General features: G+C 55.4%; 1 protein-coding gene across 1 annotated transcript in view; it reads left to right on the top strand.

Annotated features, from left to right (window-relative positions):
• The first annotated feature begins 1,451 nt into the window (after positions 1 to 1,451).
• LOC144948240 (uncharacterized) overlaps positions 1,452 to 18,236 on the top strand; it is an 18,015-nt gene continuing 1,230 nt past the window's right edge. The window contains exons 1-4 of the mRNA XM_078877663.1: positions 1,452 to 2,554; positions 2,680 to 3,565; positions 13,845 to 13,975; positions 17,552 to 17,674. Coding sequence (XP_078733789.1) covers positions 3,155 to 3,565; positions 13,845 to 13,975; positions 17,552 to 17,674 — 665 coding nt within the window. The 5' untranslated portion in view covers positions 1,452 to 2,554; positions 2,680 to 3,154. The remainder of the gene's footprint in view (positions 2,555 to 2,679; positions 3,566 to 13,844; positions 13,976 to 17,551; positions 17,675 to 18,236) is intronic.

The raw sequence follows: 18,236 nt of genomic DNA, 5'->3' as shown, positions 1-18,236 counted from the left end.
CCCACCCACTCCCACCACCACCCCACCCACTCCCACCACCCCCACCCACTCCCACCACCCCCACCCACTCCCACCACCCCCACCCACTCCCACCACCCCCACCCACCCCCACCACCCCCACCCACTCCCACCACCCCCACCCACTCCCACCACCCCACCCCCACCCACCACCCCCACCCACTCCCACCAGCCCCACCCACTCCCACCACCCCCACCCACCCCCACCACCCCCACCCACCCCCACCACCCCCACCCACCCCCACCACCCCCACCCACTCCCACCACCCCCACCACCACCCACCCACCCACCTCCCCCACCACCACCCACCCACACACCTCAACCACCATCCACCCACCCACTCCCACCACCACCCCACCACCCACTCCCACCACCCCCACCCACTCCCACCACCCCCACCCACTCACTCCCACTACCCCACCCCACCCACTCCCACCCAGACCCACTCACTCCCACCACCCCCCACCACCCCCACCCACTCCCACCACCCCCACCCACTCCCACCACCCCCACCCACCACCCCCACCCACTCCCACCACTCCCACCCACTCCCACCACCCCCACCCACTCCCACCACCCCCACCCACCCCCACCACCCCCACCACCCCCACCCACTCACTCCCACTACCCCACCCCACCCACCACCCCCACCCACTCACTCCCACTACCCCACCCCACCCACCACCCCCACCCACTCACTCCCACTACCCCACCCAACCCACCACCCCCACCCACCCCCCACCACCCCCACCACCCCCACCCACTCCCACCACCCCCACCCACTCCCACCACCCCCACCCACCCCCACCACCCCCACCCACTCACTCCCACTACCCCACCCCACCCACCACCCCCACCCACTCACTCTCACTACCCCACCCCACCCACCACCCCCACCCACCCCCACCACCCCCACCACCCCCACCCACTCCCACCACCCCCACCCACTCCCACCACCCCCACCCACCCACCCCCACCACCCCCACCCACTCACTCCCACTACCCCACCCCCACCCCACCCACCACCCCCACCCACTCACTCCCACTACCCCACCCCACCCACCACCCCCACCCACCCCCACCACCCCCACCCACCCCCACCACCCCCACCACCCCCACCCACTCACTCCCACCACCCCACCCCACCCACCACCCCCCCACCACCACTCCCACCCCCACCCACTCACTCCCACTACCCCACCCCACCCACCACCCCCACCCACCCCCACCACCCCCACCCACCCCCACCACCCCCCACCCACCCCCACCACCCCCACCCACTCACTCCCACCACCCCTACCCAACATGGCCGCCGAGTCTCAGTTACCCTCTCGCCCCACCCCCCCCCCCACTCCGTCGCGCGTCTGATGACGTCAGCGCACCGACCCCCTCCCCCCCTCATCCCCCCTCCCCCCGCAACTTCCGGGAAGAAATCGGCAGCGAGTGGCTTTGGTGGTGGCCGTGGTGGTGGTGGTTGTTGTCGTCGTTGTGGTTGTGTTGTTGTTGTTGTTGTTGTGGTTGTGGTGGTGGTGGTGGCGGCGACGAGAGTGAGCGGCCACCACCGCTGGGGCTGTCAGAGGAGAGCTCCACCACTGGGACTGTAAGAGAAGGCCACCACTGCGACTGTAAGAGAAGGCCACCACTGGGACTGTAAGAGAAGGCCACCACTGCGACTGTAAGAGAAGGCCACCACTGGGACTGTAAGAGAAGGCCACCACTGGGACTGTAAGAGAAGGCCACCACTGCGACTGTAAGAGAAGGCCACCACTGCGACTGTAAGAGAAGGCCACCACTGCGACTGTAAGAGGAGGCCACCACTGCGACTGTAAGAGAAGGCCACCACTGGGACTGTAAGAGGAGGCCACCACTGGGACTGTAAGAGAAGGCCACCACTGGGACTGTAAGAGGAGGCCACCACTGCGACTGTAAGAGAAGGCCACCACTGGGACTGTAAGAGGAGGCCACCACTGGGACTGTAAGAGGAGGCCACCACTGCGACTGTAAGAGAAGGCCACCACTGGGACTGTAAGAGAAGGCCACCACTGCGACTGTAAGAGAAGGCCACCACTGCGACTGTAAGAGAAGGCCACCACTGCGACTGTAAGAGAAGGCCACCACTGGGACTGTAAGAGAAGGCCACCACTGCGACTGTAAGAGAAGGTCACCACTGGGACTATAAGAGGAGGCCACCACTGCGACTGTAAGAGGAGGCCACCACTGGGACTGTAAGAGGAGGCCACCACTGGGACTGTAAGAGAAGGCCACCACTGGGACTGTAAGAGGAGGCCACCACTGGGACTGTAAGAGAAGGCCACCACTGCGACTGTAAGAGGAGGCCACCACTGGGACTGTAAGAGAAGGCCACCACTGGGACTGTAAGAGGAGGCCACCACTGGGACTGTAAGAGAAGGCCACCACTGCGACTGTAAGAGGAGGCCACCACTGGGACTGTAAGAGGAGGCCACCACTGGGACTGTAAGAGGAGGTCACCACTGGGACTGTAAGAGGAGGCCACCACTGGGACTGTAAGAGGAGGTCACCACTGGGACTGTAAGAGAAGGCCACCACTGGGACTGTAAGAGGAGGCCACCACTGGGCCTGTAAGAGAAGGCCACCACTGCGACTGTAAGAGAAGGCCACCACTGCGACTGTAAGAGGAGGTCACCACTGGGCCTGTAAGAGGAGGCCACCACCACTGGGGCCGTCAGGAGAGAAGGCCACTCGGGCTTTCAGAGGAGACCTCCACCACTGGAGCTGTCAGGGAAGGACACCACCACCACCACCACCACCTCCATCATTCACCACCACCTCCATCATTCACCACCACCTCCATCATTCACCACCACCTCCATCATTCACCACCACCACCTCCATCACCACCACCACCTCCATCATTCACCACCATCATTCACCACCACCTCCTCCATCACCACCTCCATCCCCACCATCACCTCCACCACCACCACCACCACCTCCATCATTCACCACCACCTCCTCCATCACCTCCACCACCACCACCTTCACCACCCCCTCCACCCACCACCTCCACCACCACCACCTCCATCATTGACCACCTCCACCACCACCACCACCTTCACCACCCCCACCACCTCCACCCCCACCACCACCAGCGTCATGTCTCACACTGGATCATCATCATCATCAGGAGGTGGAGGTGGTGGTGGTGGTGGTGGAGATGAGGGAGCGAGGGCGAGACGCGAACGGCAGCTGAGGCAGTGGCACGGATCGGACACCGACTTGGAGTCGAGCGAGCGGCGACGTCAACAACATCAACAACATCAACAACAACCACATCAACAACAACGAAGCCATGGTGGTGGTGGTGGTGGTGAGAAGGGCTGCTGCCACAAACGGGTTCGCTTCGATCCAGGAGCCGAGTTCCTTGCGGCTGTAGCTGCGGGAGATGCCGAGGACGTGAGGGAGCTGTTGCTGATGGCACGAGATGATGGTGGTGATGGTGGTGGTGATGGTGGTGGTGCCGATGTCAATCACGCCAATGCCGACGGGCTCACAGCTCTGCACCAGGTGAGGAGATGGAGGAGACACGGGGTGATGGGGGTGGTGATGGGGGTGGTGATGGTGGTGGTGATGGTGGTGGTGATGGTGGTGGTGAATGAATGATGGTGGTGGTGATGGAGGTGGTGGTGATGATGGAGGTGGTGTTGGTGGTGGTGGTGGTGGTGATGGTGGTGGTGGTGATGATGGAGGTGGTGATGATGGAGGTGGTGGTAATGATGATGGAGGTGGTGGTGATGGTGGTGGTCGTGGTGATGGTGGTTGTGATGGTGGTGATGGTGGTGGTGGTGATGGTGGTGGTGGAGATGCCGAGGACGTGAGGGAGCTGTTGCTGATGGCACGAGATGGTGATGATGGTGGTGATGGTGGTGGTGCCGCCGATGTCAATCACGCCAATGCCGACGGGCTGACTGCTCTGCACCAGGTGAGGAGATGGAGGAGACACGGGGTGATGGGGGTGGTGATGGTGGTGGTGATGGTGGTGGTGATGGTGGTGGTGAATGAATGATGGTGGTGGTGATGGAGGTAGTGGTGATGATGGAGGTGGTGTTGGTGGTGGTGGTGATGGTGGTGGTGGTGATGATGGAGGTGGTGGTAATGATGATGGAGGTGGTGGTGATGGTGGTGGTCGTGGTGATGGTGGTTGTGATGATGGTGGTGGTGGTGATGGTGATGGTGGTGGTGGAGATGCCGAGGACGTGAGGGAGCTGTTGCTGATGGCACGAGATGGTGGTGATGGTGATGGTGGTGATGGTGGTGATGGTGGTGGTGGTGCCGATGTCAATCACGCCAATGCCGACGGGCTGACTGCTCTGCACCAGGTGAGTCGGTGGTGGTGGTGGTGATGATGGTGGTGGTGGTGATGGAGGTGATGATGATGGTGGTGGTGATGGTGGTGGTGATGATGGTGGTGATGGTGATGGTGGTGATGGTGATGGTGGTGATGGTGATGAAGAGGATGATGGTGGTGGTGATGGAGATGGTGCCGATGTCAATCACGCCAATGCTGACGGGCTCACAGCTCTGCACCAGGTGAGGAGATGGAGGAGACACGGGGTGATGGGGGTGGTGATGGTGGTGGTGATGGTGGTGGTGATGGTGGTGGTGAATGAATGATGGTGGTGGTGATGGAGGTGGTGGTGATGATGGAGGTGGTGTTGGTGGTGGTGGTGGTGGTGATGGAGGTGGTGATGGTGGTGGTAGTGGTGGTGATGATGATGGTAGTGGTGGTGATGGTGATGGTGGTGGTCGTGGTGATGGTGGTGATGGTGGTGCTGGTGATGGTGGTGGTGGAGATGGTGGTGGTGGAGATGGTGGTGGTGGTGATGGTGGTGGTGGTGATGGTGGTGGTGATGGTGGAGATGGTGGTGGTGGTGATGATGATGGTGGTGATGGTGATGGTGGTGATGGCGGAGACACGGGGTGATGATGGTGGTGGTGGTTGTGGTGATGAATGATGGAGATGGTAGTGGTCGTGATGATGGTGCTGAATGCTGTTGCTGATGGCACGAGATGATGATGATGGTGGTGATGGTGGTGATGGTGGTGGTGGTGCCGATGTCAATCACGCCAATGCCGACGGGCTCACGGCTCTGCACCAGGTGATGAGATGGAGGAGATGGAGGAGACACGGGGTGATGGTGGTGGTGGTGGTGATGGTGGTGGTGATGATGATGGAGGTGATGGTTGTGATGATGGAGGTGGTGTTGGTGGTGGTGGTGGTGGTGATGGTGGTGGTGAATGAATGATGGTGGTGATGATGGAGGTGGTGGTGATGATGATGGTGGTGGTGATGGTGGTGATGGTGGTGGTGATGATGGTGGTGGTGGTGGTGATGATGGTGGTGGTGATGGTGATGATGGTGGTGGTCGTGGTGGTGGTGGTGGTGGTGATGGTGGTGGTTGTGATGGTGGTGGTGATGAAGAGGATGATGGAGGTGGTGATGGAGGTGGTGATGGTGATGGATGGTGGTGATGATGGAGGTGGTGGTGATGATGATGATGATGGAGGTGATGGTGGTGGATGATGAAGGTGGTGGTTGTGATGATGGTGGTGGTGGTAATGATGGAGGTGGTGGTGATGGATGGTGGAGGTGGTGGTTGTGTTGGTAGTGGTGGTTGTGGTGATGAGTAATGTTGGTGGTGCTGATTGTGGTGGTGGTGATGGTGATGATGGAGGTGGTGGTGATGAATGATGGAGGTGGTGGTTGTGTTGGTAGTGGTGGTTGTGGTCATGAGTGATGTTGGTGGTGCTGATTGTGGTGGTGGTGATGAATGATGGTGGTGATGGTGATGATGGAGGTGGTGATGGATTATGGAGGTGGTGATGATGGATGATGGAAGTGGTGGTGGTGATGATGAAGGTGGTGGTGATGGTGGTGATGGGGCAGTTGTGGAGAGAATGGAGAGTTTCCCATACCTGGGCAGCGTGCTCATGACCGGCTCCAGTTTAACAGCAGAGGTCTCACTCCGAATCAGTCGAGCGGCATCTTTTCTTCGGCTGCGTAACGCTGCTGTGTGGAAGCTACCTGGTCTGTCGCTCCGTACGATGCATCAGTGTCAGGTCTTCTCGGCCGCAGACATGCCCTCTCATTCTTAGATGTTCTGTTTGAGAGGAGACCTGATGGATCCTTGGGACATTCTGTCTACAGGAAAACCACCCACACAGATTCCTACTTGAAACCTGATTCCCACCACCACCCGCCTCAAATGAATTCTCTCATCAAAACACTATACCACAGAGCTCATGGCATATCTGACCAACACCACCTGGCCAGTGAATTAAAACATGTACATCGGGCCCTCAAGATGAACGAATACTCTGACCGCACTATTCGCCAAGCTGAAGCGAGTTGGCACGGTAGGGGTGGGGGTACAGGTGGTAGCATCGGCTGATTATCTCAGTCGGTCAACCTGTGGTACCTGCTGGGTCTGTCCCGTGACCTCCACCTGCACCTAGCCTGGTACAGCAGTCAACCCATGGCACCTGCCGGGTCTGTCCCGTGACCTCCTCCTGCACCCAGCCTGGCACAGCAGTCAACCCACGGCACCTGGGTCTGTCCCGTGACCTGCTGCACCTAGCCTGGCACAGCAGTCAACCCACGGCACCTGGGTCTGTCCCGTGACCTCCTGCACCTAGCCTGGCACAGCAGTCAACCCACATCACCTGGGTCTGTCCCGTGACCTGCTGCACCTAGCCTGGCACAGCAGTCAACCCATGGCACTTGGGTCTGTCCCGTGACCTCCTCCTGCACCTAGCCTGGCACAGCAGTCAACCCATGTCACCTGGGTCTGTCACGTGACCTCCTCCTGCACCTAGCCTGGCACAGCAGTCAACCCATGTCACCTGGGTCTGTCACGTGACCTCCTCCTGCACCTAGCCTGGCACAGCAGTCAACCCATGTCACCTGGGTCTGTCACGTGACCTCCTCCTGCACCTAGCCTGGCACAGCAGTCAACCCATGTCACCTGGGTCTGTCCCGTGACCTCCTCCTGCACCTAGCCTGGCACAGCAGTCAACCCATGTCACCTGGGTCTGTCACGTGACCTCCTCCTGCACCTAGCCTGGCACAGCAGTCAACCCACGTCACCTGGGTCTGTCCCGTGACCTCCTCCTGCACCTAGCCTGGCACAGCAGTCAATCCACGTCACCTGCTGGGTCTGTCCCGTGACCTCCTCCTGCACCTAGCCTGGCACAGCAGTCAACCCATGTCACCTGGGTCTGTCCCGTGACCTCCTCCTGCACCTAGCCTGGCACAGCAGTCAACCCATCGCACCTGGGTCTGTCCCGTGACCTCCTCCTGCACCTAGCCTGGCACAGCAGTCAACCCATCGCACCTGGGTCTGTCACGTGACCTCCTCCTGCACCTAGCCTGGCACAGCAGTCAATCCACGTCACCTGCAGGGTCTGTCCCGTGACCTCCTCCTGCACCTAGCCTGGCACAGCAGTCAACCCATGTCACCTTGGTCTGTCCCGTGACCTCCTCCTGCACCTAGCCTGGCACAGCAGTCAACCCATGTCACCTGGGTCTGTCCCGTGACTTCCTGCACCTAGCCTGGCACAGCAGTCAACCCGTGGCACCTGCTGGGTCTGTCCCGTGACCTCCTGCACCTAGCCTGGCACAGCAGTCAACCCATCGCACCTGCAGGGTCTGTCCCGTGACCTCCTGCACCTAGCCTGGCACAGCGGTCAATCCAGGTCACCTGGGTCTGTCCCGTGACCTCCTCCTGCACCTAGCCTGGCACACCTCACGAGGCCTCAAAAGTGCAACCTAGCCTGGCGCGATCGGCGTGGTGACGCTACCGACGCTCAGTAGTGGAAGTCTGTGGTGGCATTTAACATTGAAGTCTATGGGATAATTTAACATTGAAGTCTATGGGATAATTTAACGTTGAAGTCTATGGGATAATTTAACATTGAAGTCTATGGGATAATTTAACATTGAAGTCTATGGGATAATTTAACATTGAAGTCTATGGGATAATTTAACATTGAAGTCTATGGGATAATTTAACATTGAAGTCTATGGGATAATTTAACATTGAAGTCTATGGGATAATTTAACGTTGAAGTCTATGGGATAATTTAACATTGAAGTCTATGGGATAATTTAACATTGAAGTCTATGGGATAATTTAACATTGAAGTCTATGGGATAATTTAACATTGAAGTCTATGGGATAATTTAACATTGAAGTCTATGGGATAATTTAACATTGAAGTCTATGGGATAATTTAACATTGAAGTCTATGGGATAATTTAACGTTGAAGTCTATGGTGGCATTTAACATTGAAGTCTATGGGATAATTTAACGTTGAAGTCTATGGGATAATTTAACGTTGAAGTCTATGGGATAATTTAACATTGAAGTCTATGGGATAATTTAACATTGAAGTCTATGTGATAATTTAACATTGAAGTCTATGGGATAATTTAACATTGAAGTCTATGGGATCATTTAACATTGAACTCATGTACAACAACAACAACCGCCATTCGCCACTAAGTGGCGGTGACGTCACCACGACGCTTGTGCCAGGCTAAGTGCACCTTGAGGCTCCCACGTGAAGTGTCGAACGCCCGCTGGCAGGTCACGGGGCAGACCCAGCAGGTGCCACGGGTCGACTGACTGAGATGACCGAGACGACTGGCTGATGCACCACCTGTGCCCCCTACTGTACCAACTTGCTGTGCTTTAGCCACCCGGCGCTCCGCTCGTTGTTGTGAGCGTCGCTCCTCCGCCCTCCGTTGTTGTTGGAGGGCGACTGCCTCCAACTGCCCAGCAGCGTCCTTCACGAGCCTCCTCCACAGAGGCCGATCTTGACACCGCTGGTACCGGTCATCGGCAAGTCCACTCAGCTCCACGTCCTCTTGTACCACATCACTCCATCTCGTCTCTAGCTCGTGCCGCGCCCGTTTAGCCCCCTCGATCCCGGCCGAACAAAAGCTGTTTAGGCATGCGGTGGGTGGGCATGCGAGCTACATGACCCAGCCAACGCAGCCTTGCCTGCCGGAGGAGCTCACCGATGGGACTTTGCCCAGATCTTTCAAGGATTTGTGAGCTCCTCACACAATCCAGCCTGCAGGTTAAACCCAGGATGGATCGTAAGCAGGCCAGCCTAAATGTTTCTAAACGGCGAAGATGTTCCATTAGGGGGGGTCCACGTTTCGCAAGCGTAGAGAAGGGAGGGAATGACTGTGGCCGAGAAGACCTGAAAGCTTCGTGCGGAGCGACAGACCAGGTAGCTTCCACACAGCGTTACGCAACCGATGAAAAGATCATGCCGCTCGACTGATTCGGAGTGAGACCTCTGCTGTTAAACCGGAGCCGGTCATGAGCACACTGCCCAGGTATGGGAAACTCTCCACTCTCTCCACAACTGCCCCATCACCGATTGGGAGTTGTGGGGGTGGAGTGTCCGATGGTACAAAATACCCAGGCAGGTGCTTAGTTTTCGTGGGGCTGATGGTAAGGCCCCACCTCTTAGTGGCACACTCCAGGTTCAGCAGCAGCGTCTCACGTCCACACACAGACACACACAGACACACACACACTCACGTACACACACACACTCACGTACACACACACACTCACGTACACACACACAGACACACACACAGACACACACAGAGACATAGACACACACGTACACACACAGACACACACTCACGTACACACACAGACACACACACTCACGTACACACACAGACACACACACTCACGTACACACACAGACACACACACTCACGTACACACACAGACACACACACTCACAGACACACACATACACACACAAAGACACACACACACAAAGACACAGACACATTCACGTACACACACACAGACACACACACACAGACACACACACTCACGTACACAACCACTTCCTCATCTGCCATGCGGGTGGCTTTTGCATGGACCTGCCTACAACAGACATTGCACAACTACATATTTGACAATCGTTATCGCAGTTCAACACGCACGTACACGCACGCACACACTCATACACCCACTCACTCATACACACACTCATGCACACACATACACTCACTCATACACACACACTCATCAAAGATCCCCCGTGTAGCCTTAACAGGCTGTAGGGGCAAGTGCTGTTAGCGAGCACCTATGAAGGCCGGAACGGCACACGAGGGGGTTGGGTGGCCAGCACCACGCCCGGCCGCCTTTGTCTCCCCAGTGGCGATGTTTACACACCGCACCAGGTACTCATTTAAGGCTGAGTCGACCTAGGGGAGGCCCAGGACCGGTTCAGATAGTCGTCACTGGTGTTGGCCTTGAGCGGGAATCGAACCCGGGTCGCCGGGTTCGTAGCGCAGCGCGCTAACCGCTGCACCACCACTCCCCACACTCACACACACTCGTACACACCCATACACACACACTCCTACACACACACACACACTCCTACACACTCATACACACGCACGCACACACCCACACACGCCTACACACTCGTACACACCCATACACACACACTCCTACACACACATACACACCCATATACACACACACACACACTCCTACACACACATACACACACTCCTACACACACATACACACCCACACACACCTACACACTCGTACACACCCATACACACACACTCCTACACACACATACACACACTCCTACACACTCATACACACTCATACACACCCATATACACACATACACACACACTCGTACACACCCATACACACACACTCCTACACACACATACACACACTCCTACACACTCATACACACTCATACACACCCATATACACACATACACACACACTCCTACACACACACATACACACACTCCTACACACTCATACACACGCACGCACACACCCACACACCCACACACACCTACACACTCGTACACACCCATACACACACACTCCTACACACACATACACACACTCCTACACACTCATACACACACACGCACACACCCCCACACCCACACACACCTACACACTCGTACACACCCATACACACACACTCCTACACACACACATACACACACTCCTACACACTCATACACACGCACGCACACACCCCCACACACCTACACACTCGTACACACCCATACACACACACTCCTGCACACACATACACACACTCCTACACACTCATACACACGCACGCACACACCCACACACACCTACACACTCGTACACACCCATACACACACACTCCTGCACACACATACACACACTCCTACACACTCATACACACGCACGCACACACCCACACACCCACACACACCTACACACTCGTACACACCCATACACACACACTCCTACACACCCATACACACACACTCCTACACACTCATACACACGCACGCACACACCCACACACCTACACACTCGTACACACCCATACACACACACTCCTACACACTCATACACACACACACATACACACGCTCACACACACTCACACACACTCACACATGCACGCACACACACTCATACACACTCCTACACACACACACACACTCACACACGCTCACACACGCACGCATACACACTCATACACCCCCACACACACTCACACACACCCACACACACTCATACACACATTCACACACGCTCACACACGCACGCATACACACTCATACACACCCACACTCACACACACCCACACACACCCATACATACCCATACACACACACACACACACTCCTACACACACACACTCACACACACTCACACACGCTCACACACACTCACACACGCACTCATACACACCCACACACACACACCCACACACTCATACACACCCACACACACTCATACACACACTCACACACGCTCACACACGCACTCATACACACCCACACACACACACCCACACACTCATACACACCCACACTCACACACACCCACACACACCCATACATACCCATACACACACACACACACTCCTACACACACACACTCACACACACTCACACACGCTCACACACGCTCACACACACTCACACACGCCCACACACACTCACACACACCCACACACACTCACACACACCCACACACACTCACACACACTCACACACACTCACACATGCACGCACACACACACTCATACACCCCCACACACACTCACACACGCACGCACACACTCACACACTCATCAAAGACAAAGATCCCCCGTATAGACTTAACAGACTGTAGGGGCAAGTGCTGTTAGCGAGCACCTATGAAGGCCGGAACGGCACACGAGGGGGTGGGTGGCCAGCACCACGCCCGGCCGCCTTTGTCTCCCCAGTAGCGATGTTTACACACCGCACCAGGTACACATTTGAGGCTGAGTCGACCTAGGGGAGGCCCGGGACCGGTTCAGATAATCGTCACTGGTGTTGGCCGTGAGCGGGAATCGAACTCGTGTCGCCGGGTTCATAGCGCAGCGCGCTAACCGCTACACCACCGCCCCCCATTCACACACTCACACACACTCACACACACTGTGGAGTCGGCAGAGTCCACGATCCGACGCGAGAGACCGAGAGAGAGACCGGAGCTAGCCGGCAGGGACCCGGACTCAGAGTAGGACCACCCCTAGCCCCCCCCGGGAGTCGTGTACCCTGCTGCGTAGTATTGATGGGCTTTAATAAGCCCTGGCGGAAGCCCTTAACTTACCTCCGTCTCCGAGTGCGTCCGTCGGGACTACTCAACGCTGGCGAAGGAGGTCCAGCGATGAGGTGCGAAATAAGTTCGACACACTTGATGCGACACGCTCTATCCCTTCGAGAGCGTCGCTAGAATTCTGTAGCCCGTGTCCCCGTGTCCCCGTGTCCCCGTGTCCCCGTGTCCCCGTGTCCCCGTGTCCCCGTGTCTCGGTGTCCCCGTGTCCCCGTGTCCCCGTGTCCCCGTGTCTCGGTGTCCCCGTGTCCCCGTGTCCCCGTGTCTCGGTGTCCCCGTGTCTCCGTGTCCCCGTGTCCCCGTGTCCCCGTGTCCCCGTGTCCCCGTGTCTCGGTGTCCCCGTGTCCCCGTGTCTCCGTGTCCCCGTGTCCCCGTGTCTCGGTGTTCCCGTGTCCCCGTGTCTCCGTGTCTCCGTGTCCCCGTGTCTCCGTGTCCCCGTGTCCCCGTGTCCCCGTGTCCCCGTGTCCCCGTGTCCCCGTGTCCCCGTGTCTCAGTGTCCCCGTGTCCCCGTGTCCCCGTGTCTCAGTGTCCCCGTGTCCCCGTGTCTCCGTGTCTCCGTGTCTCCGTGTCCCCGTGTCCCCGTGTCCCCGTGTCCCCGTGTCTCCGTGTCTCCGTGTCCCCGTGTCCCCGTGTCCCCGTGTCCCCGTGTCCCCGTGTCCCCGTGTCTCCGTGTCCCCGTGTCCCCGTGTCCCCGTGTCCCCGTGTCTCAGTGTCTCCGTGTCCCCGTGTCCCCGTGTCCCCGTGTCTCCGTGTCCCCCAGACGTGTACAGAAGAGATTGAATCCACAGTCACTGTGTGTGTCCCCGTGTCTCCGTGTCCCCGTGTCTCCGTGTCCCCGTGTCCCCGTGTCCCCGTGTCCCCGTGTCTCCGTGTCCCCGTGTCTCCGTGTCCCCGTGTCCCCGTGTCCCCGTGTCCCCGTGTCCCCGTGTCTCCGTGTCCCCGTGTCCCCGTGTCCCCGTGTCCCCGTGTCCCCCATCGTGTACAGAAGAGATTGAATCCACAGTCACTGTGTGTGTCTCTTTGTGTCTCCGTGTCCCCGTGTCCCCGTGTCTCCGTGTCCCCGTGTCCCCGTGTCCCCGTGTCCCCGTGTCCCCGTGTCCCCGTGTCCCTGTGTCTCCGTGTCCGCCAGACGTGTATAGATGAAAACGAGGCCATGGTCTCTCTACTGCTGGATCGAGGCGCCGATGTGAATCTGGCCGACAATGAGGGATGGACGGCGTTGCACATCGCCGCCTCCTGTGGCAGCCTGCCCATCGCACAGTGAGACACCAACATCGACAACATCGACATCGTCAACATCATCAACATCGTCAAAATCAACATCGTCCACATCATCATCAACATCATCAACATCATCATCAACATCATCAACATCATCAATATCATTAACATCATCAACATCAACACTATCAACAACATCAACATCATCAATATCATCAACATCATCATCAACACCATCAACATCAAAATCGTCATCATCATCATCAACATCAACATCAACAACATCAACATCATCAACATCATCAACATCGTCAACATCATCACCACCATCGTCATCATCATCATCAACATCATCAACATCATCGTCAACATTGCCAACATCATCACCATCATCATCATCAACAACATCAACATCATCATCAACATCAACATCATCAACATCGTCAACATCAACATCATCAACATCGTCAACATCATCAACATCATCATCGTCAACATCATCATCGTCAACATCATCAACATCACCATCAACATCGCCATCAACATCATCAACATCACCATCAACATCATCAACATCATCATCAACGTCAACATCATCACCATCAACAACATCATCATCACCAACATCATCAACATCATCACCACCATCAACATCAACACTATCAACATCAACATCACCATCAACATCATCAACATCAACACTATCAACATCAACAACATCACCACCATCAACATCATCAACATCATCGTCAACATCATCAACATCATCATCATCACCATCAACATCAACAACATCATCATCAACGTCAACATCATCACCATCAACATCATCATCAACACCATCACCAACATCAACATCATCGTCAACATCATCACCATCAACATCATCATCACCAACATCAACATCATCATCATCAACATCATCAACATCATCGTCAACATCATCAACATCAACACCATCATCACCATCATCAACACCATCAACAACATCAACATCATCAACATCACCATCAACATCAACACTATCACCATCAACATCATCAACATCACCATCAACATCACCATCAACATCACCATCAACAACATCATCACCACCGTCATCACTACCATCAACATCATCATCACCACCATCAACATCAACACCATCAACAACATCGCCATCATCATCACCATCATCACCACCACCACCATCACCACCACCATCACCACCACCATCACCACCACCATCACCACCACCATCAACATCATCATAACCACCACCATCAACATCATATTGTATGATGTGTGTCTATGTGCGCTATCATATTGAATACTATTTGTCTATGTGCGCTATCATATTGAATACTGTGTGTCTATGTGCGCTATCATATTGTATACTCTGTCTGTGTGCGCTATCATATTGTATACTATGTGTCTATGTGTGCTATCATATTGTATACAATGTGTCTATGTGTGCTATCATATTGTATACTATGTGTCTATGTGCTCTGTCATATTGTATACTATGTGTCTATGTGCGCTATCATATTGTATGCTGTGTGTCTATGTGTTCTATCATATTGTATACTATGTGTCTATGTGTTCTATCATATTGTATACAATGTGTCTGTGTGCGCTATCATATTGTATACAATGTGTCTATGTGTGCTATCATATTGTATACTATGTGTCTATGTGCTCTATCATATTGTATACAATGTGTCTATGTGCGCTATCATATTGTATTCTCTGTCTGTGTGCGCTATCATATTGTATACTATGTGTCTATGTGCGCTATCATATTGTATCCTATGTGTCTATGTGTGCTATCATATTGTATACTATGTGTCTATGTGCGCTATCATATTGTATACTATGTGTCTATGTGTGCTATCATATTGTATACTATGTGTCTATGTGCGCTATCATATTGTATACTATGTGTCTATGTGCGCTATCATATTGTATACAATGTGTCTATGTGCGCTATCATATTGTATACTATGTGTCTATGTGCGCTATCATATTGTATACTATGTGTCTATGTGCGCTATCATATTGTATACTATGTGTCTATGTGTGCTATCATATTGTATACTATGTGTCTATGTGCTCTATCATATTGTATACTATGTGTCTATGTGCTCTATCATATTGTATACTATGTGTCTATGTGTGCTATCATATTGTATACAATGTGTCTATGTGTGCTATCATATTGTATACTATGTGTCTATGTGCTCTGTCATATTGTATACTATGTGTCTATGTGCGCTATCATATTGTATGCTGTGTGTCTATGTGTTCTATCATATTGTATACTATGTGTCTATGTGTTCTATCATATTGTATACTATGTGTCTATGTGCGCTATCATATTGTATACTATGTGTCTATGTGCTCTATCATATTGTATACAATGTGTCTATGTGCGCTATTATATTGTATACTCTGTCTGTGTGCGCTATCATATTGTATACTGTGTGTCTATGTGCGCTATCATATTGTATCCTATGTGTCTATGTGTGCTATCATATTGTATACTATGTGTCTATGTGCGCTATCATATTGTATACTATGTGTCTATGTGTGCTATCATATTGTATACTATGTGTCTATGTGCGCTATCATATTGTATACTATGTGTCTATGTGCGCTATCATATTGTATACAATGTGTCTATGTGCGCTATCATATTGTATACTATGTGTCTATGTGCGCTATCATATTGTATACAATGTGTCTATGTGCGCTATCATATTGTATACAATGTGTCTATGTGTGTTACCATATTTCAGCCAATGTGTCTATGTGCGCTATCATATTTCACCCTACGTGTCTATATGCGCTATCATATTTCACCCTACGTGTCTATGTGCGCTATCATATTGTATCCTTCGTGTCTATATGCGCTATCATATTTCACCCTACGTGTCTATGTGCGCTATCATATTGTATCCTTCGTGTCTATGTGCGCTATCATATTTCACCCTACGTGTCTATCTGCGCTATCATATTGTATACTACGTGTCTATATGCGCTATTATATTGTATCCTACGTGTCTATGTGCGCTATCATATTTCACCCTACGTGTCTATATGCGCTATCATATTTCACCCTACGTGTCTATGTGCGCTATCATATTTCACCCTACGTGTCTATGTGCGCTATCATATTTCACCCTACGTGTCTATATGCGCTATCATATTTCACCCTACGTGTCTATATGCGCTATCATATTTCACCCTACGTGTCTATGTGCGCTATCATATTGTATCCTACGTGTCTATGTGCGCTATCGTATTCACAAGCGTGACCACACGCCCACCACGTGACCCCCGTGACCCCGTGACCCCGCCCCAAGAGCTTGACGGCTCCTGACGAGCGAGCTGACCCCCCCCTGACCCCCCCCTGACCCCCCCTGACCCCCCCCTGACCCCCCCTGACCCCCCCCCTGACCCCCCCTGACCCCCCCCTGACCGCCCCCTGACCCCCCCTGACCCTCCCTGACCCCCCCTGACCCCCCCCTGACCCCCCCTGACCCCCCCCCTGACCCCCCCTGACCCCCCCCTGACCCCCCCTGACCCCCCTGACCCCCCCTGACCCCCCACTGACCCCGCCCCCCCCCCCCCCAGGCTGCTGCTACGTCACGGGGCGGACGTGGCAGCCGTGAACTCGGAGGGGAAGATCCCCGCGGACCTCGCGGGCAGCGGCAACGAGGGGGAGGGGGGGGGAGGAGGGGGGGGAGGGGGGGGAGGGTCACGTGGGCAGCCTGCTGCAGCGAGAGATCCAGAGGCGGGGTGGGGGCACGCGCGGGGGGGGGAGGGGTGGGAGTGGGGCGGGGGGGTGGGGGGGGAGTGGGGGGGAGAGGGGGGATGGGGGGGTGGGGGTGGGGGGGGGTGGAGGGGTGGAGGGGTGGGGGGGTGGGGGGGGGGTGGTAGGTGGGGTGGGAGGGGTGGGGGGGTGGTAGGGGGGGGTGGGGGGTGGTAGGTGGGGGTGGGGGGGGGAGGGGTGGGAGTGGGGGGGAGAGGGGGGATGGGGGGGTGGGGTGGAGGGGTGGAGGGGGTGGAGGGGTGGAGGGGTGGGGGGGGTAGGGGGGGTGGGGGGGGTGGGGGTGGGGGGGTGGGGGGGTGGGGGGGTGGGGTGGGGGGGGGGGGGTGGGGTGGGGGGTGGTAGGTGGGGGGGGCAGGGGTGGGGGGGTGGGGTGGGAGGGGGTGGGGGGTGGTAGGTGGGATGGGGGGGTGGGGGCACGTGCGGGGGGGGGCGGGGGTGGGGGTCGGGGGGAGGGGGTGGGGGTGAGGGGGGGACATTGGGGGTGTT

The sequence above is a fragment of the Lampetra fluviatilis genome, chromosome 48, assembly GCF_964198595.1.
Source record: "Lampetra fluviatilis chromosome 48, kcLamFluv1.1, whole genome shotgun sequence".
Lineage (NCBI taxonomy): Eukaryota > Metazoa > Chordata > Hyperoartia > Petromyzontiformes > Petromyzontidae > Lampetra > Lampetra fluviatilis.
Note: the sequence above shows the minus strand (reverse complement) of the source record. Positions and strands in the feature narration are given on the sequence as shown.